Genomic DNA, 26,486 nt, shown 5'->3' with positions numbered 1-26,486 from the left:
GGTGAGTAATCGCTGTTCTGATGTCCAGAAGCTCTTTTCGGTCATAAGAGACGGTAGCAGCAACATTATGTACAAAATAACTTACAAACAATGTGAAAAAACAAACAAAATAGCACGGTTGGTTAAGAGTCCATAAAACGGCAGCCGTCCCCTCCGGCGCCATTGGAAGCAAGTCAAGATGCTGTCAATGGTGCAGCTGTGGAACTTTTTGAGGATCTGAGTGCCCATGCCAAATCTTTTCAGCCTCCTGAGAGGGAAGAGACGTTGTCGTGCCTTTTTCATGACTGTGTTGTTGTGTGTGGACCATGTTAATTCCTTAGTGATGTGGACACAGAGGAACTTGAAGCTCTTGATCCGCTCCACTACATCCCTGTCGATGTGGATGGAAGCGTGCTCGGCCCTTTGTTTCATGTAGTCCACGATCAGCTCCTTTGTCTAGCCATTGGCTGCTAACAGCTGAGAACTGCTAACTAATTGGCAAGCACAAAAACAGGCAACAACTTTGGGAGTACAGATCCCCAGAAATCGATCGATCACCCTCTAGTGGCGAAAGTAAGAACTGCCAAAAATGCACAGTCAAAGGGGAGAATAATTATTATGTCAAGGAAACGTTTTTTGTTGTTGTCTGAAATAGAGGCATACTAAAACAAAAGAAACGTGACACAGTGTGTAAATGATAACACATTATTGCAGAAATTGATAAAAATGCTGGAAGTGAATGCTGGAATTAACTATGCGAATGAGCAAAAGCTGTGTGCATTAAGGAAATAGACACCTGGCTCAAATAGAAGCCCGTCTCTAATAAGCACCTGTTGTGTTCAGTGATTTAAGCAAATAAACACCCGGGCTATTAATTGAAGTTTTATGGGTGCTCACATCGGCTATGGAGAGCGAGATCACACAGTCGTCCGGAACTGCTGGTGCTCTCATGCATGGTTCAGTGTTGCTTGCCTCGAAGCGAGCATAGAAGGCATTTAGCTAGTCTGCTAGGCTCGCGTCACTGGGCAGTTCGCGGCTGGTTTTCCTTTTGTAATCCATGATAGTTTGCGAGTCCTGTCACATCTGACGAGCATCAGAGCCGGCATAGTAGGATTCGATCTTAGTCCTGTATTGACGCTTTCCCTGTTTGATGGCTCGTCGGAGGTCGTAGTGGTTTTCTTTTATGCATCCGGTTTAGTGTCCCGCTCCAACTGAGCCATACAGAACCAGGACCCATACAGGATCTTGTTACACCCACACAAGTGTCAATTAGTGAATCTCCTACTCAGTCTACAGCAAAATGTCCATCAATCGCCCCCTGACCCGTTTAGCACTCACCGCCACTCCAGCATGGAAACTGGTCCCACAGCCAATCAGGATGAGGCGTCTGCAGCGCCTGATCTCCTTCAGATGGTCTTTCAGGCCCCCCAGCACCACTGTGGATCAAAATCACATCTCTGACACAAAACGACAAGATGCCTTTCTGATCTTCAGCTACTGATCTATTTCTAAACATATCCGTTTGGTGTACTGTGTGTGCCATACTTAGCCTGGGTACCAGTCTGTTTAAGTTATCAATCCACTCCTTGCCACTCGTCATCATGTTTAGCATCACACAGGAGTACATGGAGTGGAATGTTAGCAAAACAGGTTCTGGATTTCAGGCTATGCCATACCTGTATTGGTGTCAAAACAGATCCTTCCTCTCATGGTGTTGAAGACAGACTCTGGCTGCTCAAAGATCTCCTTCTGCATAAAGGCCTTGAAGTTCCCTGTGAGTCAACATCCATGTTATGTATCAATACCAACCACAATAACAGATCACCCAGGAATACAGACAGACCCTGAGTGAAAGAAGACTGCATCAGGCTCTCACTCATTTCTGAAAACTGCACATAGCTACTAACTGCTAAACAATTCAAACTATCCCAGCACCTCTGCATTACCCTGTCCGTATCTACTGTACACTGATTGGTTATCAGCAGAGTCATGTATTTGGAGGGGTGGGTCTAACTTTTAGAATTTCTAATATTGTTCTAATTCTAGACATTCCGTTACAAAGCATAGTTTAAATATTACCCATGTAATGTTAATGGGGTGCTAAAATGGCTGCCATATAATTTCGTAGTGTCATGTAAATGCATCAGAAACCTCAAAGTTCCAACTCTCTAAATACATGGCTCTTGTTATCCGTGTGTGACTATGTGTTGTGATGACCCCTGACCTTTCATGATCTGCTGCAGCTCCATCTGTAGGGTCTGGATGGCCCGGTTAGGGTCCTCCCCGGCACAGCGGCTCATACGGTGCAGGGACAGCTTGCCCTCGGCCACCGCTGCTATGTCATCATCCTGCAGGTAGATCACCTTGTTGGTGTGTTCAATGATGGCACTGAGGGTGAGGCAGGAAGGACAAATATATGTTTTTCATTTTTTCATGAGTGTGTAAGGAACATGGCAGTAATCTACAGTAAATAGGTTACAATATGAATAAGAACTGAATATTTTTTGTATCATGTAATGACAGTTTTCGGCCAGTAGATAGAAGTGTAGAACACACTCAGTATTTAACTCTAAGAGCTACATTAATTACATCTGGGGTTAGTTTTCCAGTTGGGGGGAGATGTATCTTCTCGTGGCTCTCACCTGGCATCAGAAGCAAAGTAGAACTCCACTGCCTTCCTGTCACTGACTGAGTGCAAGGCTACGGTGCTGTCCACCCTGTTCCTGAAATTCCTCTGCTGGATGCCTTCTATAAAGTGCCCTGGAAAGTAGACACGGTCAAGCAGACAGAACAGAATAGAACATTATTTTTTTAAATTCCAGAAGGAACTTCAGTTGTATAACAGCTTATGACAAAGTCCTTACTAAACCTTTTGAAATGTAATTGACACTAAACATTACAGACATATATTATTTAGGCTCACTCAAAAGGGTGTTCTTAACATTTTGTCTTTGGTAAGTTTTCCTATCCCCTCCTTAATATAACACTTCATTTCAATCAGTCATGTTTATTTTCAGCTAAATGAAAACATATTAATCAAAAGCATGGTTCTGAGCACAAGAACGTTGACAGCTAAAGTTGACATAAATTCATTAAGTGCTCTGCTTGATGACAAACAGCAGTTTACCTATACAGCAGGGATTGCACCAGCAACTCCAGTCACAAATCCCAACCTACAGCTCCACATGCTCATTACAGCGACAGTACACAACAGGGGTATTACAAATTATAAGGACAATATTTAAAAACACCAGTACTAAAAGTATCAGTTCGCCGCTGCCAACAGCTGGCCTAGTTTACAGAGGCACCCAGAGAGACTAGGCGTAGTGTTCTAAGGCAAGGAGGGACTCACCAGTACTGTTGTACTGAATAGGGATATGTTCCATAGACAGCTCGTACTTGCTCCTCACGCCGATAAGCAGAGGACTTCCTCTCCTAAGGTAGGACGACAGTGACAGAGACCATTAGAGAGGCTGAGGCTGGAATGAGACATTGTGAAAGAGAGAAACTGGTATGACCTAGATCTACATTTTTTGGCGCAAATCAAACCGCTGTCTGAGACAAGCCCTCTTAGAATATACAAAGGCAGTCATAACACACCCTCCACTTTCTCCCACACAGAGTACACCACATCCCTTCACTCAGCTATAAAGACAAGCCAACAGAATCCCACACACACACACACCACAAACATCACTCAATCTGGTCTTGTGCAATCACTTGCTTTGTGCATTATAATACCCTGAGATCTTTATGGTTAGACCAGTGGCGTGGGCCTAAAGAAATTTGGGCCATTGGGCAAAGAGAAACATTTGCAGTTTTATAGCTAATCTCATGATATTCTACACATTTTGCCACGAGGCAGAGAGAAAATGTTGCTGTTTTAAAGCAAAGTTCCTGCAATTCTACACATTTTGCCAAGAGGCTATGAGAGAATGTTGCAGTTTTAAAGATAATTAAAGCTTAAATAAAGGTGTGTTGACTGTGATAAAGGCACTGGAATATCAGCTGTCTTATTTGCTAAATGAACAAATGAAATAGGCAGTGGCATGGTGTATATACTGTATAGCCATAGAAACACTGTCATATGCCTCAATGCAGTCATATTTGTGGCTTATTGGGGGTGTCGCTTTCAGTTAGCTATTTTTGGCAACCCATCCCGTGAGAGTGAATGTCATTCCAGTTAATCTGTTCGGTTATATTTAATCAAATCTGACTTACTCAGTGTACTGCTTGCTATGAATTCTATCTGATGGTGTTTGAATGTTTAGGTTAAAATATAAATTATGTCCCATTTGGAACACTGACAAGAGCTTTATTTGTTTGTATTTTCTATCTGATTGGATGGGCCTGGGCTCCCCAGTGGGGCCCACCTGTGCCTACGCCCCTTGGTTAGAAAATGATCAATTATTAATGTATTGAAATAAGGGGAACATGTCTCATATTTTTAAGCTATTTCCCCTTTCCTGCCACTACAAAATATCAAGCAACAATACCATGAAGGAGGGCATTGTTGAATGCAGGGGGTGAGGAACTACAAACACATGTAGAATGACTTAATTGTAACCATTCTTTCCCCTGGGAAGCAACTCTGACAAAAGACAGTAAACTACACTCAGTGCATAAGAGCCCTCTCTGGAAAAGCTCCATTCTGGTCCCTAGCCCACTCAGGCTGAAAGAGGCATAAGAGCCCTTTCTGGAAACGCTCTTCTCTGCTCCCAAGCCCATTGAGCTCTCTCACTGGGAAAACTGAGAGGGCGAGGAGAAATCTTAACTAACGCAAACACACACACACACACACTAGTTTGCACACAGACACAGACACACACAGAGACACACACAGAGACACACACAGACACACACACACACACACACACACACAGAGACACACACAGAGACACACACAGAGACACACACAGACACAGACACACACAGACACACCCAGACACAGAGACACACAGACACAGACACACACACACAGACACAGACACACACAGACCCAGACACACACAGAGACACAGACACACACACACAGAGAGACACACAGAGACACAGACACACACATACAGAGACACACACACACAGACACAGACACACACAGACACATAGACACAGAGACACACACACACACACACACACAGACACAGACACACACACACAGACACAGACACAGACACAGACACAGACACAGACACAGACACACACACAGACACAGACACAGTGAACAAACAGTGATGCTTACCGTGCATAATGTGTAATCTTTACTGGTATACAATTTACATGATGCTTATAAAAAGAATGACAAAACCTCTATAGGTTTCTTACATAACCGTCATGCCTTTTTCATACCTGGCTTTACCGTTTCACCTAAACTAGAACATTGCATTATAGTGGGCATGTGGTGACCGAACTCTTTGAAACAGGATCAGATTCCCTGATTCAGGGGCTTCCACTTGAACCTCCACAGAACTTTGTGCTTAGTGAGAGTTCTACAGGACATTACGCAACCCTTTGAGGTCAGGAACAGGGTTAGAGGTCAGGCTGGGGGTAAATCTATAATGGATGGTAAAGTGTTATGGTAGGCAGGGCGTACGTGTGAGATAGAAGTGACGGGCCGAGAAGAGGAGAGAAATGAGACGGATCATACTGACCTGGTGGCTATAGCTTCCCCCGGGAAGTGGATGCTTTTGAAAACAAGAGCAAAAGCACCTTCCTTAGAGAGAAGAGACAAAAAGAGTACAACAAGTTAGTGGTGTCAGAAAGGACATCCTGTAGGCCTCAGTGAATTCACAGCCAATATGATCTCATTTAGGACAGGATGATATTGACACAATGAGTCATCAACAACAGTCAGATGCACTATAACGTTTAAACTTCATAGCCTGCACTCATGTCCAACACCAGTCCCTAGACGGGCTAAACCCAATAGACACCAGTCCCTAGACGGGCTAAACCCAATAGACACCAGTCCCTAGACGGGCTAAACCCAATAGACACCAGTCCCTAGACGGGCTAAACCCAATAGACACCAGTCCCTAGACGGGCTAAACCCAATAGACACCAGTCCCTAGACGGGCTAAACCCAATAGACACCAGTCCCTAGACGGGCTAAACCCAATAGACACCAGTCAAAGGAAAGTGATAGAAGACAAAATGATAGGAAATTATGGCAAATCAGCGGAACCCTTTATCCCCTGCCTAAACACCAGCCCAGCGGCCCAGTAAGGTGGGGAGATAGATGGGGTACGCTGTGAGGCAGGGAGATAGATGGGGTACGCTGGGAGGAAACAGAGCTCCACACACTCAGTCTGTACGAGGAATAAGAGCCCTCTCTGTGAAAGCACTACTCTGCTCCCTAGCCCTGAGCTCTCTCATTGGCCAAACTGAGAGGGGAGGAGAATTGTAAAACAAATAAACACAAAGTAACACACACACACACACACACACACACACACACACACAGCTTATGATTCAGTCTGTTTTCAATTAGGCCAAGAGCAAATTTCGTTCAACTTTCCCCTTCTTTTATTGAAGCTACAGAGTGAGGTCTTAGTTTTCTCCTGGGGTAGTGGGTTGGGGTGGGGTGATATACAGGATATTAGGTCATCTTCCAGAGCCACTTCTAAAACTAGACGCAACCAGATCCCAGCACACTGAGCACAGCAGGACTCTTATAACCTAAAAACCTTTTCCTTTCAGGTTGCGGAGGGCATTAAGTTAGCTGCTACATACGGACGACTGCTTTTGATTATGCAATGTGTTTCAAGGGAAACAGTAAAACAAGCCAGACAGGGGGGAGAAAGAGAGAGACGTTGCAACACACAACCCCAGCTGACACATCCTAAATGAATTCAGTTCGTCACAACAGAATCAACTACACTACCACATGCAGCTACATCAAAGGTCCCATTTCATTGAGACAGGACAGTTAATTGTGTGTGGTCATATACTGAGATTTTCCCAGAAGCCCCCACACCCCTCCATGACGCTTACCAGCTGCTGAATGACGCGCTCCACCAGGGTGGAGAAGGACACATAATCGTTCTCGCTGTTGTCATAGACGTATTTAATCAGCTTGGGGATGACCTCGGTGTCCGTCTCCGACTCAAACTTGTAGCCCTTGGAGTTCTGATGGCAGTATACAAAACACTACTGTTAGTTACAGACACAACAACCTTCAAAACAGACAATGTTTCTCTCTAAATGGACGTAGAGATATAGCCTAACTGTCAGTCTCAGTTATTAGCTCAGTCTGGCTAATGAAACAGCAATGCAGACCATGACAGACCGCATCCATGAATGGCAAAGACAGGAGAATCTGTACAGGAATCTACGGTCTGACCCATCAACACCCATAGAAACAGAGTCCATAGAAAGGGCTTGGTAACTCTAATCCTGGTCATTTCACTGGTAAACTAATGGGTACACTCGCAATGGCTGCCAGTCCACCCAATATGCCACCATTGACTTGAATGGGGAGGCCCGTTCTATTGATTGTATTTCTACGTCAACACCTTTATACATCCATGCTCCAGAAATAGAATACTGTAATGTCCTTTCATTAAATAACATTTGCTAACGTCTACAAACAAACCCCACATATATGATCTCTATTGTGTCTACTGACCAATGGGCTAAGGGCGTCTGTGTGGTCTTCACACTGTTGTAAAACTCCACTTCTTCTGGTTATGACGTCTGTACAGAGCAGGGTACCCGTGTACAAAGGGCTAGTAGCAATAATGTGTTCAAGGTGTGTAAATGTATGTCCACATTGGAGTGTGTTGTCACAACTTACCAGGTACTTCCTGAGCTCCTTGTAGTTAGTGATGATGCCATTGTGGATCACAACAAATTCTAAGGTGAAGAACAGAGATCACAATATTTAGCATTCACAGTATATGTATTCCTCTGTGACAGCGTAACATTACCTTGTGTCAAACATGAGCTAATGGCTACAGTGTAAGTGTAATTATTGTAAGTAAATATCTACTCCGCTTTAATTAGTCTTTCAAACAATCAATCAATTTTATTTTATTATTATTATTATTATTATTTTATAAAGCTTTTTACGTCAGCAGTTGTCACAAAGTGCTTTACAGATACCCAGACTAAAACTTCAAAGAGCAAGCAATGTACGTGCAGAAGCACAAATGTTTTTGTATTTAAGGTCAGTCTCTCTTGTTTTATGTCCTAGGCCAGGGTTCCCCAACTGACGGCCCACGGGTGGGCCAGAAATATATACATATATATTTATATTATTATTTTTTTTTTGTATTATTGTTGGACATAAACAACTGTAAAAACACCAGGAAATCAGCTCCAAGTGATTTTAATTTTGGAAATCGCATTATAGAGAGACACGTGATTGTTTACAAATATAAGCAAGGTTTCAAATGATTATGCTTTAGTCAAATATTATATCTGTTATGGCTTCTTGCGGTCAATTTGCAGTCTACAAATTATTATGTTCTGGCCACCCGACCATCCGCTCAAGAAAAAAAGAATCGGCCAGCGGCTGAATCTAAAGTTGATGACCCCTGTCATAGGAGAACATCCTGGTCTCTTTATGATTTACTATCATGATGGAGCTACGGAGAGTCCCACTCTCTAAGGTGAACTCAAGCACATCTGCATAGGCCTAAGGAGAAAGCCCAGGCAGGCCAGGACACCAGGCAATACATCAGACAGCATGGAGTTAAGCCATCTCATTATCTTTCAAAAATGACCCCTGACCCCTTTCTCTTTAAAGTTTTCATCTGCTCTCCGGTGTTTCTCTTCCTTGAGGAAACCAGGGCACATTAAATGAAGGCAACAACAGGGGTCGGTTAACAACCTCTAAATGGTCAACCAGATGACTGTTTTTAAGATGCTCTTTTAGGGGCTTCAATGTAAAGCCAATGGGGACACATTATACTGTACCCCAGTTTTCTTGTATTGAGTGAATGACTGCATTATAGTGTGTTTACAAACTGCTTAATACTGCACTAACATTGCTTCAGCAATTCTCACCATTTAATGTGGGACCCTACAGTATGTGTGTTCGTACCGTTGTTCTTGTCAGAGCGGTGTGGATGGCAGTTGACAGCGTTGGGCTCTCCATGTGTCGCCCAGCGGGTGTGAGCAATGCCAAAGTGTGTGTCCAGCTCAATGTCCAGGTCAATGGAGTCGTTCTCTGATCACACACACAATCAACGATCAGGCTACAACATCAATATGTAACAGCACTGACAGTTCATTCTCAACAGGATAGAACACACACCAAAGCAGTGAGAAACATACTAAGCATTAGCTAATACGTAGTACCTTCTTACATTTAGCCTGTGAACAGGGAGAAATTAGTGGAGTTGACTCAAGTAGAGTGGTATGGAGTTGAGTAAGAGAGGGAGAGTAGAGAGTTCAGCTTAATGTAGGAGAGTAGAGAGGGAGAGTAGAGAGTTCAGCTTAATGTAGGAGAGTAGAGAGGGGGAGTAGAGAGTTCAGCTTAATGTAGGAGAGTAGAGAGGGAGAGTAGAGAGTTCAGCTTAATGTAGGAGAGTAGAGAGTTCAGCTTAATGTAGGAGAGTAGAGAGGGAGAGTAGAGAGGTCAGCTTAATGTAGGAGAGTAGAGAGGGAGAGTAGAGAGGTCAGCTTAATGTAGGAGAGTAGAGAGGGGGAGTAGAGAGTTCAGCTTAATGTAGGAGAGTAGAGAGGGAGAGTAGAGAGTTCAGTTTAATGTAACAGAGTAGAGAGGGAGAGTAGAGATTTCAGCTTAATGTAGGAGAGTAGAGAGGGAGAGTAGAGAGTTCAGCTTAATGTAGGAGAGTAGAGAGGGAGAGTAGAGAGTTCAGCTTAATGTAGGAGAGTAGAGAGGGGGAGTAGAGAGTTCAGCTTAATGTAGGAGAGTAGAGAGTTCAGCTTAATGTAGGAGAGTAGAGAGGGAGAGTAGAGAGGTCAGCTTACTGTAGGAGAGTAGAGAGGGAGTAGAGAGTTCAACTTAATGTAGGAGAGTAGAGAGTTCAGCTTAATGTAGGAGAGTAGAGAGGGGGAGTAGAGAGTTCAGCTTAATGTAACAGAGTAGAGAGGGAGAGTAGAGAGTTCAGCTTAATGTAGGAGAGTAGAGAGGGGGAGTAGACAGTTCAGCTTAATGTAGGAGAGTAGAGAGTTCAGCTTAATGTAGCAGAGTAGAGAGTTCAGCTTAATGTAGGAGAGTAGAGAGGGGGAGTAGAGAGTTCAGCTTAATGTAGGAGAGTAGAGAGGGGGAGTAGAGAGTTCAGCTTAATGTAGGAGAGTAGAGAGGGGGAGTAGAGAGTTCAGCTTAATGTAACAGAGTAGAGAGGGAGAGTAGAGAGTTCAGCTTAATGTAGGAGAGTAGAGAGGGGGAGTAGACAGTTCAGCTTAATGTAGGAGAGTAGAGAGTTCAGCTTAATGTAGCAGAGTAGAGTTCAGCTTAATGTAGGAGAGTAGAGAGTTCAGCTTAATGTAGCAGAGTAGACTGGGAGAGTAGAGAGTTCATCTTAATGTAGATGAGTAGAGAGTTCAGCGTAATGTACCAGAGTAGAGTGGGAGAGTAGAGAGTTCATCTTAATGTAGGTGAGTAGAGAGTTCAGCTAACTGTAGCAGAGTAGAGAGTTCATCTTACTGTAGCAGAGTAGGGAGTTCAGCTGAATGTAGCAGAGTAGAGAGGGAGAGTAGAGAGTTCAGCTTAATGTAGGAGATTAGAGAGGGAGAGTAGAGAGTTCAGCTTACTGTAGGAGAGTAGAGAGGGAGTAGAGAGTTCAACTTAATGTAGGAGAGTAGAGAGTTCAGCTTAATGTAGGAGAGTAGAGAGGGGGAGTAGAGAGTTCAGCTTAATGTAACAGAGTAGAGAGGGAGAGTAGAGAGTTCAGCTTAATGTAGGAGAGTAGAGAGGGGGAGTAGACAGTTCAGCTTAATGTAGGAGAGTAGAGAGTTCAGCTTAATGTAGCAGAGTAGAGAGTTCAGCTTAATGTAGGAGAGTAGAGGGGGGGAGTAGAGAGTTCAGCTTAATGTAGGAGAGTAGAGAGGGGGAGTAGAGAGTTCAGCTTAATGTAGCAGAGTAGAGAGGGAGAGTAGAGAGTTCAGCTTAATGTAGGAGAGTAGAGAGGGGGAGTAGAGAGTTCAGCTTAATGTAGCAGAATAGAGAGGGCGAGTAGAGAGTTCAGCTTAATGTAACAGAGTAGAGAGTTCAGCTTAATGTAGCAGAGTAGAGAGTTCAGCTTAATGTAGGAGAGTAGAGTTCAGCTTAATGTAGCAGAGTAGACTGGGAGAGTAGAGAGTTCAGCTTAATGTAGATGAGTAGAGAGTTCAGCTTAATGTACCAGAGTAGAGTGGGAGAGTAGAGAGTTCATCTTAATGTAGGTGAGTAGAGAGTTCAGCTAACTGTAGCAGAGTAGAGAGTTCATCTTACTGTAGCAGAGTAGAGAGGGAGAGTAGAGAGTTCATCTTAATGTAGGTGAGTAGAGAGTTCAGCTAACTGTAGCAGAGTAGAGTTCAGCTTACTGTAGCAGAGTAGAGAGGGGGAGTAGAGAGTTCATCTTAATGTAGGTGAGTAGAGAGTTCAGCTAACTGTAGCAGAGTAGAGTTCAGCTAACTGTAGCAGAGTAGAGTTCATCTTAATGTAGGTGAGTAGAGAGTTCAGCTAACTGTAGCAGAGTAGAGTTCAGCTAACTGTAGCAGAGTAGAGTTCAGCTAACTGTAGCAGAGTAGAGAGTTCAGCTTAATGTAGCAGAGTAGAGAGGGGGAGTAGAGAATTCAGTTTACTGTAGGAGAGTAGAGAGGGAGAGTAGAGAGTTCATCTTACTGTAGGAGAGTAGAGAGGGAGAGTAGAGAGTTCATCTTACTGTAGGAGAGTAGAGAGTTCAGCTTAATGTAGGAGAGTAGAGAGGGAGAGTAGAGAGTTCATCTTAATGTAGGTGAGTAGAGAGTTCAGCTAACTGTAGCAGAGTAGAGTTCAGCTTACTGTAGCAGAGTAGAGAGGGGGAGTAGAGAGTTCATCTTACTGTAGGAGAGTAGAGAGGGAGAGTAGAGAGTTCATCTTACTGTAGGAGAGTAGAGAGGGAGAGTAGAGAGTTCATCTTACTGTAGGAGAGTAGAGAGTTCAGCTAACTGTAGCAGAGTAGAGAGGGGGAGTAGAGAGTTCATCTTATTGTAGGAGACTAGGGAGGGTGAGTAGAGAGGGAGAGTAGAGAGTTCATCTTACTGTAGGAGACTAGGGAGGGAGAGTAGAGAGTTCAGTTTAGTGTAGCAGAGTAGAGAGTTCATCTTACTGTAGAGCTCCTCTTCCAGAGCCTTGACCTTCCCCCTCTTCTTGATCAGGCAAATGTTGACGTTGTCACCGTTATCATTTTTCCTAGGGCCATCCACTCCGACACCTGAAAGCCAAACGCAGCAAAAACATGAATCTATTACAACCATAATCTCTTGTGGACAGCAGTGTTGTAGTATAGACCACATATTGAGTGTCTCGGTCTTGACTCTGTCTCGGACAATGAGGACTCACCATTTCTTCCCCAGACCAGCTGAGTAAGAAACCTCATAATTATCAGCACCCATTCAGTCAGCCCATAAAACTGCTTTGCCAGGTCAAATATCCACACTCCCTCATGACACATTCATAACTTATTGCATATTGAAATCTGGGCTTCCTATTTCACTCGTAACATTACTGTCCTTTACTTTAATTGAAAAATATCTTCAAACTTTGTCGCGCTTGTCAGAATTTCGCTTTAGATGGTCTCGAACACAACACTGGTGGACAGACTATGTAAACACGAGCATCTCACCAAATTACGCAATAATTTAGTTCTGGGTTAACTAGATTATTACAACCCTGAACCATGGTGTCATGTTGGACTTCATCAAGAGGCTATTTGGAGACTAGATATCTTCATTGGCCTAAGGGAGACTGTCTCTTGTCTATGACTGAGATCAAATAAGACCACAACATGATGTTTTTTACCTGCCGAGTCATATCCCCTGTACTCAAGTCTCTGCAGTCCCTTTACCAGTGTGTCAAATATCTCCTTCCTTGTCCGTGGCACTCTGTAGTTCAGGTAGGCAAATATTCCTGCAAGAAATAAAAGGGACACAAGTTATTTTATTCCTCAACAAGCACAAAAGTGTTATATTCAAAAAATAACAAACTGACATGATTCACAACGGCCAGCATCCTACATTACATGTCTTCGACTCAAACCCTTATATTATACATGGGGTTGCCTCATTGCTACATTCAATGTGTTGGAATGAAGAGTCAGTGTGCTGGATCTACAGTGAGCTCCAAAAATATTGGGACAGTGACACATTTTGTGTTGTTTTGGTTCTGTACTCCAGCACTTGGATTTGAAATGATACAATGACAATGAGGTTAAAGTGCAGACTGTCAGCTTTAATTTTAGGGTATTTTCATCCATTTCGGGTTGACCTGTACGCTCTTGTTGGCTGGCCCTCACTACATATTCGTCGCCAAACCCACTGGCTCCAGGCCATCTATAAATCACTGCTAGGCAAATCTCTGCCTTATCTTAGCTCATTGGTAGCAACACCCACCCGTAGTATGCGCTCCAGCAGGTATATCTCACTGGTCATCCCCAAAGCCAACACCTCCTTTGGCCGCCATTCCTTCCAGTTCTCTGCTGCCAATGACTGGAACGAACTGCAAAAATCTCTGAAGCTGGAGACTCTTATCTCCCTCACTAACTTTAAGCATCAGTTATCAGAGCACCTTACCGATCACTGCACCTGTACACAGCCCTTCTGAAATTAGCCCACTCAACTACCTCATCCCCATATTGTTATTTATTTTGATCATTTGTACCCCAGTATCTCTATTTGCACATAATCTCTTGCACATCTATCATTCCAGTGTTAATACTAATTGTAATTATTTTGCACTATGGCCTATTTATTGCCTTACCTCCATAATTTACTACATTTGCACACACTGTATATATATTTTCTGTGGTATTTTTGGCTTTATGTTTTGTTTTCCCCATATGTAACTCTGTGTTGTTGTTTTTATCGCACTGCTTTGCTTTATCTTGGCCAGGCCGCAGTTGTAAATGAGAACTTGTTCTCAACTGGTTTACCTGGTTAAATAAAGGTGAAATTAAAAAAATTAAAAAACGTAGTTTTTAGTTGTTTCAGATTATTTTGTGTCTAATAGAAATGAATGGTAAATAACGTATTGTGTCATTGGAGTCACTTTTATTGTGATTAAGAATATAATATGTTTCTAAACACTTCTATATTAATGTGGATGCTACCATGATTATGGATAATCCTGAATGAATTGTGAATAATGATGTGTGAGAAAGTTAGATGCACAAATATCATCCCCCCCAAAAAATGCTAACCTCCCCTGTTATTGTAATGGTGAGAGATTATGTCTTGGGGTATGATATTTGTGCGTCTAACTTTCTCACTCATCATTATTCACGATTAATTCAGGATTATCCGTAATCATGGTAGCATCCACATTATTTACCATTCATTTCTATTGGGCACAAAATAATCTGAAACACAACCAAAACAAACAGCAAATGTATCCAACAAGTTTGTAGAGTCACAAGCTTGATGTAATCATAATGTGCTAGGAATATGGGACCAAATACTAATATTTTGACTACTTTAATACACATACAGTATAAATGAATTTGTCCCAATACTTTTGGTCCCCTAAAATGGGGGGCCAATGTACAAAAAGTGCAGTAATTTGGAAATCGTTCACCCTATATGGATAAAAAAATTAATCATTTCAAATCCAAAGTGCTGGAGTACAGAGCCAAATCAACACAAAATGTGTCAGTGTCCCAATACTTTTGGAGCTCACTGTATTTCCCACGCCTGGAGCAGTTTGACTGCAGCTGTTTCATCCTTTCAGAGTCCCAGGTCTTTACCAGCGCGTCTTTAGGTCAGCTCTGAGTTTAACAGAGCAGTCCAGATGTGGTCTGAAGAGTTTACATACGGGATGCCAAGCTGTATTTTTTAACTTTCAATAGCCAAACAGTAATTAGTGAATTAGCAAATTATTAGTTAGTAATGTTGAGGTTAGTAATGTAAAGGTTAGTATGACATAAAACTACATAGCTAGGCCAGTAATGCAAATGCATGCAGAAACTTACACAAATATCAATGAATATGCATTTTAATGGCAGTAAAATGATAAAGACCGATTATATACGTTATGAGGTCATGGGCGTAATGTGACCACGGTCTGTATCCTGAAGAGAATGTCGGCAGGTAGCTTAGTGGTTAAGAGCGTTGCCAGTAACCGAAAGGTCGCTGGTTCTAATCCTTGAGCCGACTAGGTGAAAAATCTGTCGATGAGCCATTGAGCAAGGCACTTAACCCTAATTGCTCCTGAAAATCGCTCTGGATAAGAGCGTCTGCTAAATGACAAAAATGAAATAAAATACTCCGCTAGGGTTTTGAATAGATACAGTTTACGTCAGAATTGATCATAATTTACTTTTCATATCAGGTTAGGAGAATTTACGCAGCAGGTTAGGATAATTAACGTAGCAGGTTATAATAATTAGGTTAAGGTTAGGAAAAGGGTTAGGGTTAGATAAAATAAAATAATAAAAGAAAGAACTTTAGACGTCAAATTGACCTAAACTGTTTCGCATCTAGCCCGACCCTCTGCGAGCTAGCCAGCTGTGCTAGCTACTGCTATGTGCTACGAAGTTAACGTTAGCTAGCTAATAATCATAATAGTCACGAAATAGTAAATATGTGCCTTACCACACATGGTCCAACAGAATACCGTAGTCTTTCAAGTGAAAACTATCTTGGATGTGGTGGAAGAAGATATTCAGAGAACTTTTAAAGCAAGGGCGTATAGGAACCCAGTACCCCGCCCCCTGTTTCCTTGACAACTTGTTTAGGGGGTTTGGGGGTGGATGGTTCCATTGACTCTTTTACTGCATCTATGGCTGTGAATTGTCTGCATTGTTTGAATGCAGATCCTATTCAATTACTAGAGAGACCATGTCATCAAACCTCAAAGTTCCAGAATGGGGTGAAAATGGCAGCCATATTGGTCAGGGAGAAATCCATTACTTAAAGATGCACTATGCAGAAATCACTCTGCCATTTTCTGGTTGCTAAAACTCTTAATAGTTCGCCTAATTTCAGTTTATGTGACAAAATAAAATAGTATAGTGTAGAGAATCATTGTACCATCTAAGCCACTGTAAAATATATTTTCCATAACCAAAAATATTGTATTTTCAGCTGTTTGAAGCTGGTGTACAAAACCAAAAGTAAAAGACACAAAAACAAAACGTAATAACGGGAAGCATAGAAATAGTGCACATAGAACAGATCTACCACTTCTTAGACTTGTTTCAAGTAGAATGATAGATCTATAACTCACAAGTCCATGTGAATTTGGGTCACCCAAAAAGTTACATATTGCCACTTTAAGCTTTATTTTGACAAGGAGTCATGCTGAGACAAAGGTCTCTTTTACAGATGAGCCTTGTAATTACAAAAATATACCCATCAAATACAAATATGCAATGCAAAACAGAAATACAAAACACGATCATAGAAAACAAACACATTCATCAGTAATAAGGTCTGAATTGCCCTATAGGCACCAAAACATCCAATTGGACACTCAGTTTTCGTGACATTTCTGGACTATCTGGAGGGTAAACATGTATGACCATTAAAATTTCAAAAAAGTTCTTGTTTTCCTAACTTTTCACAACATTCGGGTGAAATGTGAGGACATTGGGTTCCTGATTATGTAGGAAAACAAGTACACACACACAAACACACGTTAGTTTTACTATCCTTGTGGGGACCGAAAGTGTATTCCCATTCAAAATCCTATTTTCCCTAACCCCTAACCCTAACCCTTAACTTAACCCTAATCTTAACCCCGAACACTAAACCTGAAACTAAATCTAACCCTTAACCCTAACCTTAATTCTAACTCTAAACCTAACCCATAAGCCTAAAATAGCCCTTTTCCTTGTGGGGACCAGCAAAATGAATGTTCTTTGTTTTACTATCCTTGTGAAGACTTCTGGTCCCCACAAGGATAGTAAACCCAAACCACACACACAGGATACAGGATACTTTAGACAAATGATGGGATGATGGATGTGCCACAGAGTTTAGGACATCAAAGCACAACAATACTGCAATATTTATCTTTTGTTTCTTCCTCATTTACTCAGAGAAAACGATACATAGCTTTCAAGGATGGACCATTTGTTTTTAATTGATCGTTTTATTTATTTTCAAACCCCTGACCTTCCCTGTGGTAGACATTATTCTAATGGTTTTAAATGTTTCATGAGTTTCGTGGTAATGCATAGTCATCCGTGTGTTGCAAGCTTCAGGCATTGACACAGATTTTATTTTCCAAAAACATTTTAATGTGGTCCAGGAGGATATAGCATAGAGTTGTCATTGTCTGATTTTGCACACAGCTCCCCACCCTAGTCCAGGGGACACACCCCTGTCCTCAGTAGTCATGCAAAAGAGGACCTCTGCCCCTTGTTGACACGTCTGTGTGGGGTGGTGTGGCCAGCTAGACAAACTCATGCTGTGTCTGTGAGTAGACCCTGTACATGTGTTCATCTTTATGTGTGTGTGTGTGTGTTGTGTATTGTTGTGTGTGTGTTGTTGAGTGTGCGCACTTGCGTGTGTGTATTTATATTGTATTTGATAAAGTAATTTCATCACTGACAATAAATATACGAATGAAACATGACTGTAAGTCCTTTGGATAAAAGCTGCTAAAGAGCATATTATATTATTATTATTATGAATGGGAAACCCTTCCGATGAATGTTCCCATGGTGATTTCAGAGTATTCCATCAACTATCTCAGTGGTGAGCTGACGTGGACTACCAAAACACATCTAAACTTACAATTACAACTATTGCTTAACACTGTACTAGAGTGGGTGGTCTAGAATAGATATTTGAAGATAAAGATAATAGCCACCGCGTCATAAAAGCCTTTGAATCCAAGTGACAGTCAATAGAAAAATGTGACTTGTTGCGTCAAGAAAGAAGCGTCAAGTGTGAGGGCAAGAGTCCCTTCGTGTAACTTTTACTGTGCTCGGCTTCTCCCCCATTTCTCTTGGTGTGGCCCACAGAGCTTTTGCTCCATAACAAACTGAGTCAGAGAGCAGAGTGCTCAGTCACTGGCTGGGTGCCAGGCCAAGGCGAGGGTGGACCGCTGTCTCCAGATTAACACCAGACATCCCATAGGGACCACCACGTAGGTGTAGGAAATGACATGCTATGCTGTCACTCTGGGAGAGATTTGGTGGGGGCGGGGGGGATGATTACTGGAAAGCATGGGCTGTGCCTGTGGCAATGAGACGGGGGGGGCTTTGAATGAAGCAGTGGGGGACTGAGGAAACCCATTATGTTAAAGCATTGGGGAGGATATCAGCTGACTGGCTCTGTTTATGCCTATATGTTTTACATGAACTGAGCTATTGATATTCACCAGCTTCATTAACAAGTAGTAAACGTAAGTGAATCTCACAGTGCAGTATATCAGTCAGGGGCACCCATATAGGCTAACATAGCAATAACGGACAAGGTTAAATGAAATCCCAGCATTGCAGCCCGTGAGTTGTCCAGCCACAGTGCAGATGGTGTTACAAAGAGGGTGATGCCATCTACTGGTGATCCTTAGTATCTGCTGAAGACGTGACCATCACCTCATATCAGGTGCAAGAGTTGCAGATTTCTATTCCTGTCAATCAGTAACTGATCTTGCCCTGGGTACGGTTATGAAATTTACCAACAGTTACATTTCTAAATCACAATGAAAATCCATTCTTCCCCGCCAGGTTCTTTGACCTCTGCAGTGCTGACTATCTTTCCACTGTTTCTGGAAGGTTGATGGATCAGTCAAATTCTGGAAGATTGAACCAGACTTTGTTGTTAGCATTGTTTTTTAATCAGATATTTACAACGAAGACTACAGAAGACGTATATATGGATTTTGTTCTATAAAAAAAATGTGAAAACACCTGAACAGGGTCAGTCAGATAATAACATAGTTCTCTGATTAATATGCAACATGTCATTAACATTTACATTTTAGTCATTTAGCAGACACTCTTATCCAGAGCGACTTACAGTTAGTGAATACATGTTTGTTTTTTTATACTGGCCCCCCGTGGGAATCGAACCCACAACCCTGGCGTTGCAAACGCCATGCTCTATCAACTGAGCTACATCCCTGCCAGCCATTCCCTCCCCTACCCTGGACGACGCTGGGCCAATTGTGCGACGCCCATGAGTCTCCCGGTCGCGGCCGGCTGCGACAGAGCCTGGATTTGAACCAGGATCTCTAGTGGCACAGTTAGCACTGCGATGCAGTGCCTTAGACCACTGCGCCACTCAGGCAGTGTTTTAGTGCCTGAGCAGTTACTGAGTGTTTCAACTCCAAAACGGTCGACTTGACAGGAGGAATGCGGATACACAAAAAAACCACACTTCCTCGAGGGTGAACAATAATCACCACAATGTTCTTGGAGACATGACAAATGTGAATCATTACATCTTACAGAAATCTGCACACAAAGTACATGCTGATTCACAAGCCAACTGATTGATCAAACCATGAACACAGTGTGGCTTTTACAGACTCTGTCAAACAGTGAGAGTTACACGTTGCACACCATCATATATCAGAACATCTTCACAGTCGGACCCTACATACATACATACAAAGTAAAAATACACGATTCTCTTAAAGGCAAAAGGCTGAGGCAAAACAAGGGTGTCAACTAATAGAAGTGGGGAGAGAATAGACTAGACCAGGGCTCTCCAACCCTGTTCCTGGAGAGCTACCATCCTGATTCTAATAATTAGCTGGTTGTTAAGCTGAATCAGGTTAGATACAACTAGGGTTGGAGTGAAAACCTACAGGAACGTAGCTCTCCAGGAACAGGGTTGGAGAGCCCTGGACTAGAGGGTAGACCAGCTACAACATGAAAGAGTAAGTGACAACATGGTACATCTCAGAAACCTGAGGGTGTGAGGATATTAATGTCTCGAGGTTTGAGTTTGTGCGGCCGTGCTGATGGTCTACTGCCCTCCGTGGTGGGGATCTCCATCTTGGGAGGGGCCTGTTGGTTAACAGCAGGGTCATGAGCCAGCCGAGTGGCCTGGGCCTTCATCACCTCCATGGGGGTTGGCTTCTGGGCCCCGCGGTACGACTGGAGAGCAAAACCCCCTGGAGAGAAAACACGGGACTGGTCTTAGATAGGAGGACAATGACAATATGACTGAAACTCAACCTTGACTCTATGAACACCTCATAAAATAATAATTTGTTAAATGCATAAATTCACTATAAATAAGGATGTCTGATACACAAGGAAAAATCAAGTGTACTGATCTAGTACACGACCATGTAAAAACAATCTTATTCATGTGTAATTCACATCAAAGAACATTGAGCCAATCTATCAACAGGATTACAGTTTAGAGGAACCAAAATGAAAACATGTAAAATATCACCCTCCCCAAAACCCATTTATCATGTGGTCAGGACCTGGGTCGGTAGTGGATTTCTGAACAACTGGACGTGGTCCAAAGATACCCCAGCGTTCGACTGCTCCTCCCCCCTCACCAGCACCCATGTCCACACTGGTGTTAGAGCTGGTACTGAGGTCTGAGCTACTGACAGACGCCGTCGAGCTCTGGCTGGTCAACCAGCCCCTGCCAGGAACACAGAGAAAAACCAGACAGTCAACCACTTCACAGTCACAGCTGAACAAACAATACACCCATGCTCATATAGATAAGGTGGGTAAGGGCACATGCATTTGGTGTCCTGGGTCAAAGTACAGCATGTTTGCATTAACAGCTGGTAATGAGGACGTGGTTGCACTTACCTGCGGTTCTGTTTAGGTGAGCTCTGAGGAGTGCTATTTGGGGTGGACTGAGCAGATGATGTTTGCTTGTCCTCATGTCCTTCCTTATGTCCTGCTCCCATGTCCACACTTTGAACGTTCATTTTCTACAGGCAATACAACAAGGAAAAAATAAACATGGTGTGATGAATATTATTAACAGTAAAATATCATGAATCACTCCTCTTTGACATAGATTGTTAACTGAGCTTTTGAGCATTCATTGATTTCACTTTGTTGATGCTTTATCAAACCAATCATCGAGGAAAATACAGTTAATAAAAATATGATGTATATTTTTCTGTTCATAATTATCTGACTCCCTGATAATAAAAGACTCACATGGAATGAGTCAGGCATGCGGTGGTGGTGGCGGGTCTCCTCAGCAGTGAGGCCCTTATGGGGCGTGTAGCCAGTGTCTCTCAGCCCAGCCTGCTGCTCAAACCTGTACATGCTGTCCTGGCTTTGCTCTGGAAAAACAGACAACATACTGTATTAAATAAAGGAGGACGTGTTTCTCCGCTGAGGAGACAGACAGCCTAGCATTTCCCAATACGAGCTTAATTACAATTAAAATAAAAGCTAATCAGTGTTCCATTAATGAGCAGCAGGATTTGAAGAGGTCATGCTGAGGTTAATACACTCAAATAACATTGTAACCATCATTCATGATCACGGTAGTCTTACTGGTCATCAGAGAGTTGATGATGATGGAGGAGGCTTTGGCCTTCACCACGACTGGCATATGTCGCCTGTGGCCAGGGTCAAAAGTGGCAGCGTGGGTCAGGGCATTTCCAGATTCATCCTCCTTTAAAACAAGAAATAAACAAATAAACACACCAATGGATCACTGCACTCCCCCACTTTTGCTCTCAGAACAGCCTCAAATTGTCGGGGCATGGACTCTACAAGGTGTCAAAAGCATTTCACAGGGACGCTGGCCCATGTTGACTCCAATGCTACCCACAGTTGGCTGGATGTCCTTTGAGTGGTGGACCATTCTTGATACCCACGGGAAACTGTTGAGCGTGAAAAACCCAGCAAAGTTGCAGTCCTTGGTGGGGGTGGGGGGGGGGGCAGTGCAAATAGTCCGGGTAGCCATGATTAGCTGTTTAAGAGTCTTATGGCTTGGGGGTAGAAGCTGTTGAGAAGTCTTTTGGACCTAGACTTGGCACTCCGGTACCGCTTGCCGTGCGGTAGCAGAGAGAACAGTCTATGACTAGGGTGGCTGGAGTCTTTGACAATTTTGAGGGCCTTCCTCTGACACCGCCTGGTATAGAGGTCCTGGATGGCAGGAAGCTTGGCCCCAGTGACGTACTGGGCCGTACGCACTACCCTCTGTAGTGCCTTACGGTCGGAGGCCAAGCAGTTGCCATACCAGGCGGTGATGCAACCAGTCAGGATGCTCTCGATGGTGCAGCTGTATAATTTTTTGAGGATCTGAGGACCCATGCCAAATCTTTTCAGTCTCCTGAGGGGGAATAGGCTTTGTCGTGCCCTCTTCACGACTGTCTTGATGTGTTTGGACCATGATAGTTAGTTAGTTCCACTACAGCCCCGTCGATGAGAATGGGGGCGTGCTCAGTCCTCTTTTTTTTCCTGTAGTCCACAATCATCTCCTTTGTCTTGGTCACGTTGAGGGAGAGGTTGTTATCCTGGCACCACATGGCCAGGTCTCTGACCTCCTCCCTATAGGCTGTCTCATCGTTGTCTGTGATCAGGCCTACAACAGGACAACGACCCTAAGCACACAGCCAAGACAACGCAGGAGTGGCTTCGAGACAAGTCTCTGAATGTCCTTGAGTGGCCCAGCCAGAGCCCGGACTTGAACCCGATCGAACATCTCCGAAGAGACCTGAAAATAGCTGTGCAGCGATGCTCCCCATCCAACCTGACAGAGCTTGAGAGGATCTGCAGAGAAGAATGGGAGAAACTCCCCAAATACAGGTGTGCCAAGCTTGTAGCGTCGTACCCAAGAAGACTTGAGGCTGTAATCGCTGCCAAAGGTGCTTCAACAAAGTACTGAGTAAAGGGTCTGAATACTTATGTAAATGTGATATTATGTAAATACTGTATATCCATAAAGCGTGTCAGAGTATGAGGGCTGATCTAGGATCAGTTTTGCCTTTTAGATCATAATGAATACGATTACATAGATGGGGGGACTCCAAGACGCTTTATGAATACTGACGGAACAGGAGTTTGGTGGCACCTTAATTGGGGAGAACGGGCTCGTGGTAATGGCCGGAGCAGAATAGGTAGAATGGTAACAAATACATCTAACACATGGTTTCCATGTGTTTAATACCATTCCATTTGCTCTGTTCCACCCATTATTATGAGCTGTCATCCCCTCAGCAGCCTTCCCGGATGGACGGACACAGCACCATCTGAACTGTGAGGCTGGAGAGCAGTGGAAGAGTGTGATATCTACCTCAGCCTGATGACGGAACCTCCTGGCTGGGATGACGGGCTTCCTTGCCCACAGGTTGTTGATGTTGATGTCAGAGGGAGGCGGCGACATAGGCGCCTCCATGTTGTCATCATAGTTCATGGCACGGCGGGTCATGCCAATGGGTAGGGACATGCCTCCCAGGAGCTCCTCTGAGGTCCCAGACTCCAGGGCTGAGGGGGGAATGTTGAAGCATTAGTCTTAAAACAAGCATTAAAACTCTAAAATCAACCAAAATGAAAATATGAGTTATATGTGTTGGAAGCACATGTTTACATATACCATCACCATTTAAAACAAGTACACAACACTATAATGCCCACTCTCACTGCCCCCCAGCCTTACCTGGTATATCTCCTGACCTGGACATTGTTGCAGAAGGCCGTCTCTGTTACGGCTGACAATGGGGTAATGTTCAGATTAATCCAACCTGACTGGAAAGATTGGACTGGACCTTCAGGGGAGGAAGATAATATGTTGAATATCGGATTTCGACAACACAGAACAACCTATTTTATTTGTAATTAAAATGTACAGTATACATGCTCATTTCAGAGAACTAATATCAGATGATCATGGGAAAACTTCCAGGTGCATGCTTGAGTCAGTGGCCAATGACAGCAAGCAACCTTAGTCAAAACAAGAGTAACAGATGATTTATTGAAAGCATTGTGCCGCTGGGGTGAGTCAATGTTTCGCTACTTGGCAGCTGATATGGTGTTGTGTTCTGTTTTAGTGCTCTATTCTCTCGTGCTATTTGAGAAAGCAGTCTGGACAAATGTGCCAGGGAGGCCAAAATCTTCACTGCAGAACACGACCTGAACTGTAGGCTGTGTTCGATTCTATAGAGCAGAGATGGGCAACTGGCAGTCCAACCCCCTTTAGGCCCGATGATCAACTTCCCCCTTATGGCAAAATGTGTGGGATTGCAGGATATTAGCTGTAAAACTGCAAATATTTATCTCTGCCCAATGCCAAAATGAGTAGAATTGCATGAAATCAGTTATGAAATTGCAAGATCTTCTCTATACATGGCGCCATGGCAAAAATGTGTAGAAGGAGGTCCGCTAAAATGGGGGGGGGGGGGGGGGGGGTAGAGCTGAATGAAGTTAATGACCACTAAAATATGCTGGGTTTATCTGGCTCACTCTCAGACATTGAGGCCCACTGACAAAGCATTGTGGGACAGGCATAGGAGTACAGGCCTGGAAAGGAACCAAAATAGAGCAATAAGCAGAGGAAATGCCAGTCAGGTGGTCTGTGGCTGAGGCCATGTTCAGAACAACAGCTCTAAACTAGAACAGATAATAGCCTACATCATCAGAACAGCACAGTATATGGCTGTATAGTTCTGTGTGGCAGGTAGCCTAGCGGTTAGAGAGTTGGGACAGAAACTGAAAGGTTGCTTGTTCGAATCCCCGAGCCGGCAAGGTTCTACCGTTCTGCCCTTGAGCAAGGCAGTTAATCCCCCCCAACAACTGCTCCCCGGGCACCGTTCAAAATGTCGATTAAGGCAGCCTCTCTGATTGGGTTAAATGCGGAAGACACATTTCGGTTGAATGCATTCAGTTGTGCAACTGACTAGGTTTCCACTTGTGAATATGGCACACCATTACATTTCTTATCGATTTACGTGTCAGACGGCGTAGACCGGTGATAATTGACACAGCGAGTGGAATTGATTAGCGGTTCTGAGCGACCAAAAACTGCTTGTAAAGCCTGAATACAACAATATACACTTTCAATTGCATTATACGAAGCAGACAGCAAGCTAGTGAGTAGCTGAGAATTCTCAAATTCGTGGGGTTGACAATTCCCAGCTAGCTAGCGAGCGATCATGATGCCTGGGTAATGGTGATGATAGAATGAAAAACACGATCTAACACGTAAAATTTAGTTTAAACTTACCAGATAAAAATGTCCCACGCCGCTTACAATAGACACGGTAAAGATGAATACTGTCGTAACCTTACAATGTCAATGGGAAAGGTTACAGAACAACGAAGACACATCTCGGCCATGATATCCAGTTCCCTATGTGAAGCTGAACAGAGGAAATTCCGCACAGTGGTTTTGTGTAGTCTCGCGACAATAGAACCACCCCAGCGGACTGTAAGATCTACACGGTCTGCTGTATTCGACGCATGTGACAAATACAATTTAATTTAATTTGATTCTTATGTCCTGACTCCTGTCACTGGGGGGCACTGTGTGACATGTTTGCACACATCTACCGTTGGACTGACACCGTTGTTGTTCAGATAGCAATGTCCATAACAAGGCTTGCATATACAAGGTCTTGAAACTCCGATTTATATACATTGTAATCTAATTACTTTTCTATATAAATAACATTTACATTACATTTTAGTCATTTAGCAGACGCTCTTATCCAGAGCGACTTACAGTTAGTGAGTGCATACATTATTTTATTTTTATATACTGGCCCCCCGTGGGAATCGAACACACAACCTTGGCGTTGCAAACGCCATGCTCTACCTACTGAGCTACATCCCTGCCGGCCATTCCCTCCCCTATCCTGGATGACAATGGGCCAATTGTGTGCCGCACCATGGGTCTCCCGGTCGCGGCTGGCTATGACAGAGCCTGGATACGAACCAGGATCTCTAGTGGCACAGCTAGCACTGCGATGCAGTGCCTTAGACCACTGCGCCACTCGGGAGACACCATGCTATAAATCTCACTGAAGATACTGGACAGGACTACCACCCATTATGAAGATACTGGACAGGACTACCACCCATTATGAAGATACTGGACAGGACTACCACCCATTATGAAGATACTGGACAGGACTGCCACCCATTATGAAGATACTGGACAGGACTGCCACCCATTATGAAGATACTGGACAGGACTACCACCCATTATGAAGATACTGGACAGGACTGCCACCCATTATGAAGATACTGGACAGGACTGCCACCCATAATGAAGATACTGGACAGGACTACCACCCATTATGAAGATACTGGACAGGACTACCACCCATTATGAAGATACTGGACAGGACTGCCACCCATAAGGAAGATACTGGACAGGACTACCACCCATTATGAAGACCCTGGACAGGACTGCCACCCATTATGAAGACTCTGGACAGGACTGCCACCCATAATGAAGATACTGGA

The 26,486-nt window shown here is 43.5% G+C and overlaps 2 protein-coding genes across 2 annotated transcripts in view; both read right to left on the bottom strand.

Moving 5' to 3' along the window:
* The window catches only part of LOC311099301 (glutamine--fructose-6-phosphate aminotransferase [isomerizing] 2-like), a 28,433-nt gene extending 12,637 nt beyond the window's left edge, over nt 1–15,796 (bottom strand). The window contains exons 1-12 of the mRNA XM_084140023.1: nt 15,721–15,796; nt 12,935–13,042; nt 12,243–12,347; nt 9,026–9,151; nt 7,775–7,833; nt 6,973–7,107; nt 5,631–5,692; nt 3,332–3,414; nt 2,622–2,739; nt 2,204–2,367; nt 1,656–1,751; nt 1,318–1,415 (exon numbers count right to left, since the gene is read on the bottom strand). Coding sequence (XP_083996149.1) covers nt 1,318–1,415; nt 1,656–1,751; nt 2,204–2,367; nt 2,622–2,739; nt 3,332–3,414; nt 5,631–5,692; nt 6,973–7,107; nt 7,775–7,833; nt 9,026–9,151; nt 12,243–12,347; nt 12,935–13,042; nt 15,721–15,727 — 1,161 coding nt within the window. The 5' untranslated portion in view covers nt 15,728–15,796. The remainder of the gene's footprint in view (nt 1–1,317; nt 1,416–1,655; nt 1,752–2,203; nt 2,368–2,621; nt 2,740–3,331; nt 3,415–5,630; nt 5,693–6,972; nt 7,108–7,774; nt 7,834–9,025; nt 9,152–12,242; nt 12,348–12,934; nt 13,043–15,720) is intronic.
* A 3,103-nt stretch (nt 15,797–18,899) lies between these two features.
* Nucleotides 18,900–25,400, bottom strand: LOC311099303 (putative monooxygenase p33MONOX). The gene is made up of 8 exons (XM_084140024.1): nt 25,243–25,400; nt 23,680–23,788; nt 23,317–23,507; nt 21,570–21,690; nt 21,225–21,352; nt 20,865–20,989; nt 20,522–20,688; nt 18,900–20,200 (listed from the first exon to the last, which is right to left on the bottom strand). Exons 2-8 carry the CDS (start codon nt 23,702–23,704, stop codon nt 19,986–19,988), a joined length of 972 nt encoding a protein of 323 aa, XP_083996150.1. The 5' UTR covers nt 23,705–23,788; nt 25,243–25,400; the 3' UTR covers nt 18,900–19,985.
* Nucleotides 25,401–26,486: the final 1,086 nt, after the last annotated feature.

The sequence above is a fragment of the Coregonus lavaretus genome (genome assembly GCF_964263955.1).
Source record: "Coregonus lavaretus genome assembly, chromosome: 24".
Taxonomy (NCBI): Eukaryota; Metazoa; Chordata; class Actinopteri; order Salmoniformes; family Salmonidae; genus Coregonus; species Coregonus lavaretus.
The sequence above is the reverse complement of the archived record's forward strand: the minus strand, read 5'-3'. Positions and strand labels throughout refer to the sequence as shown.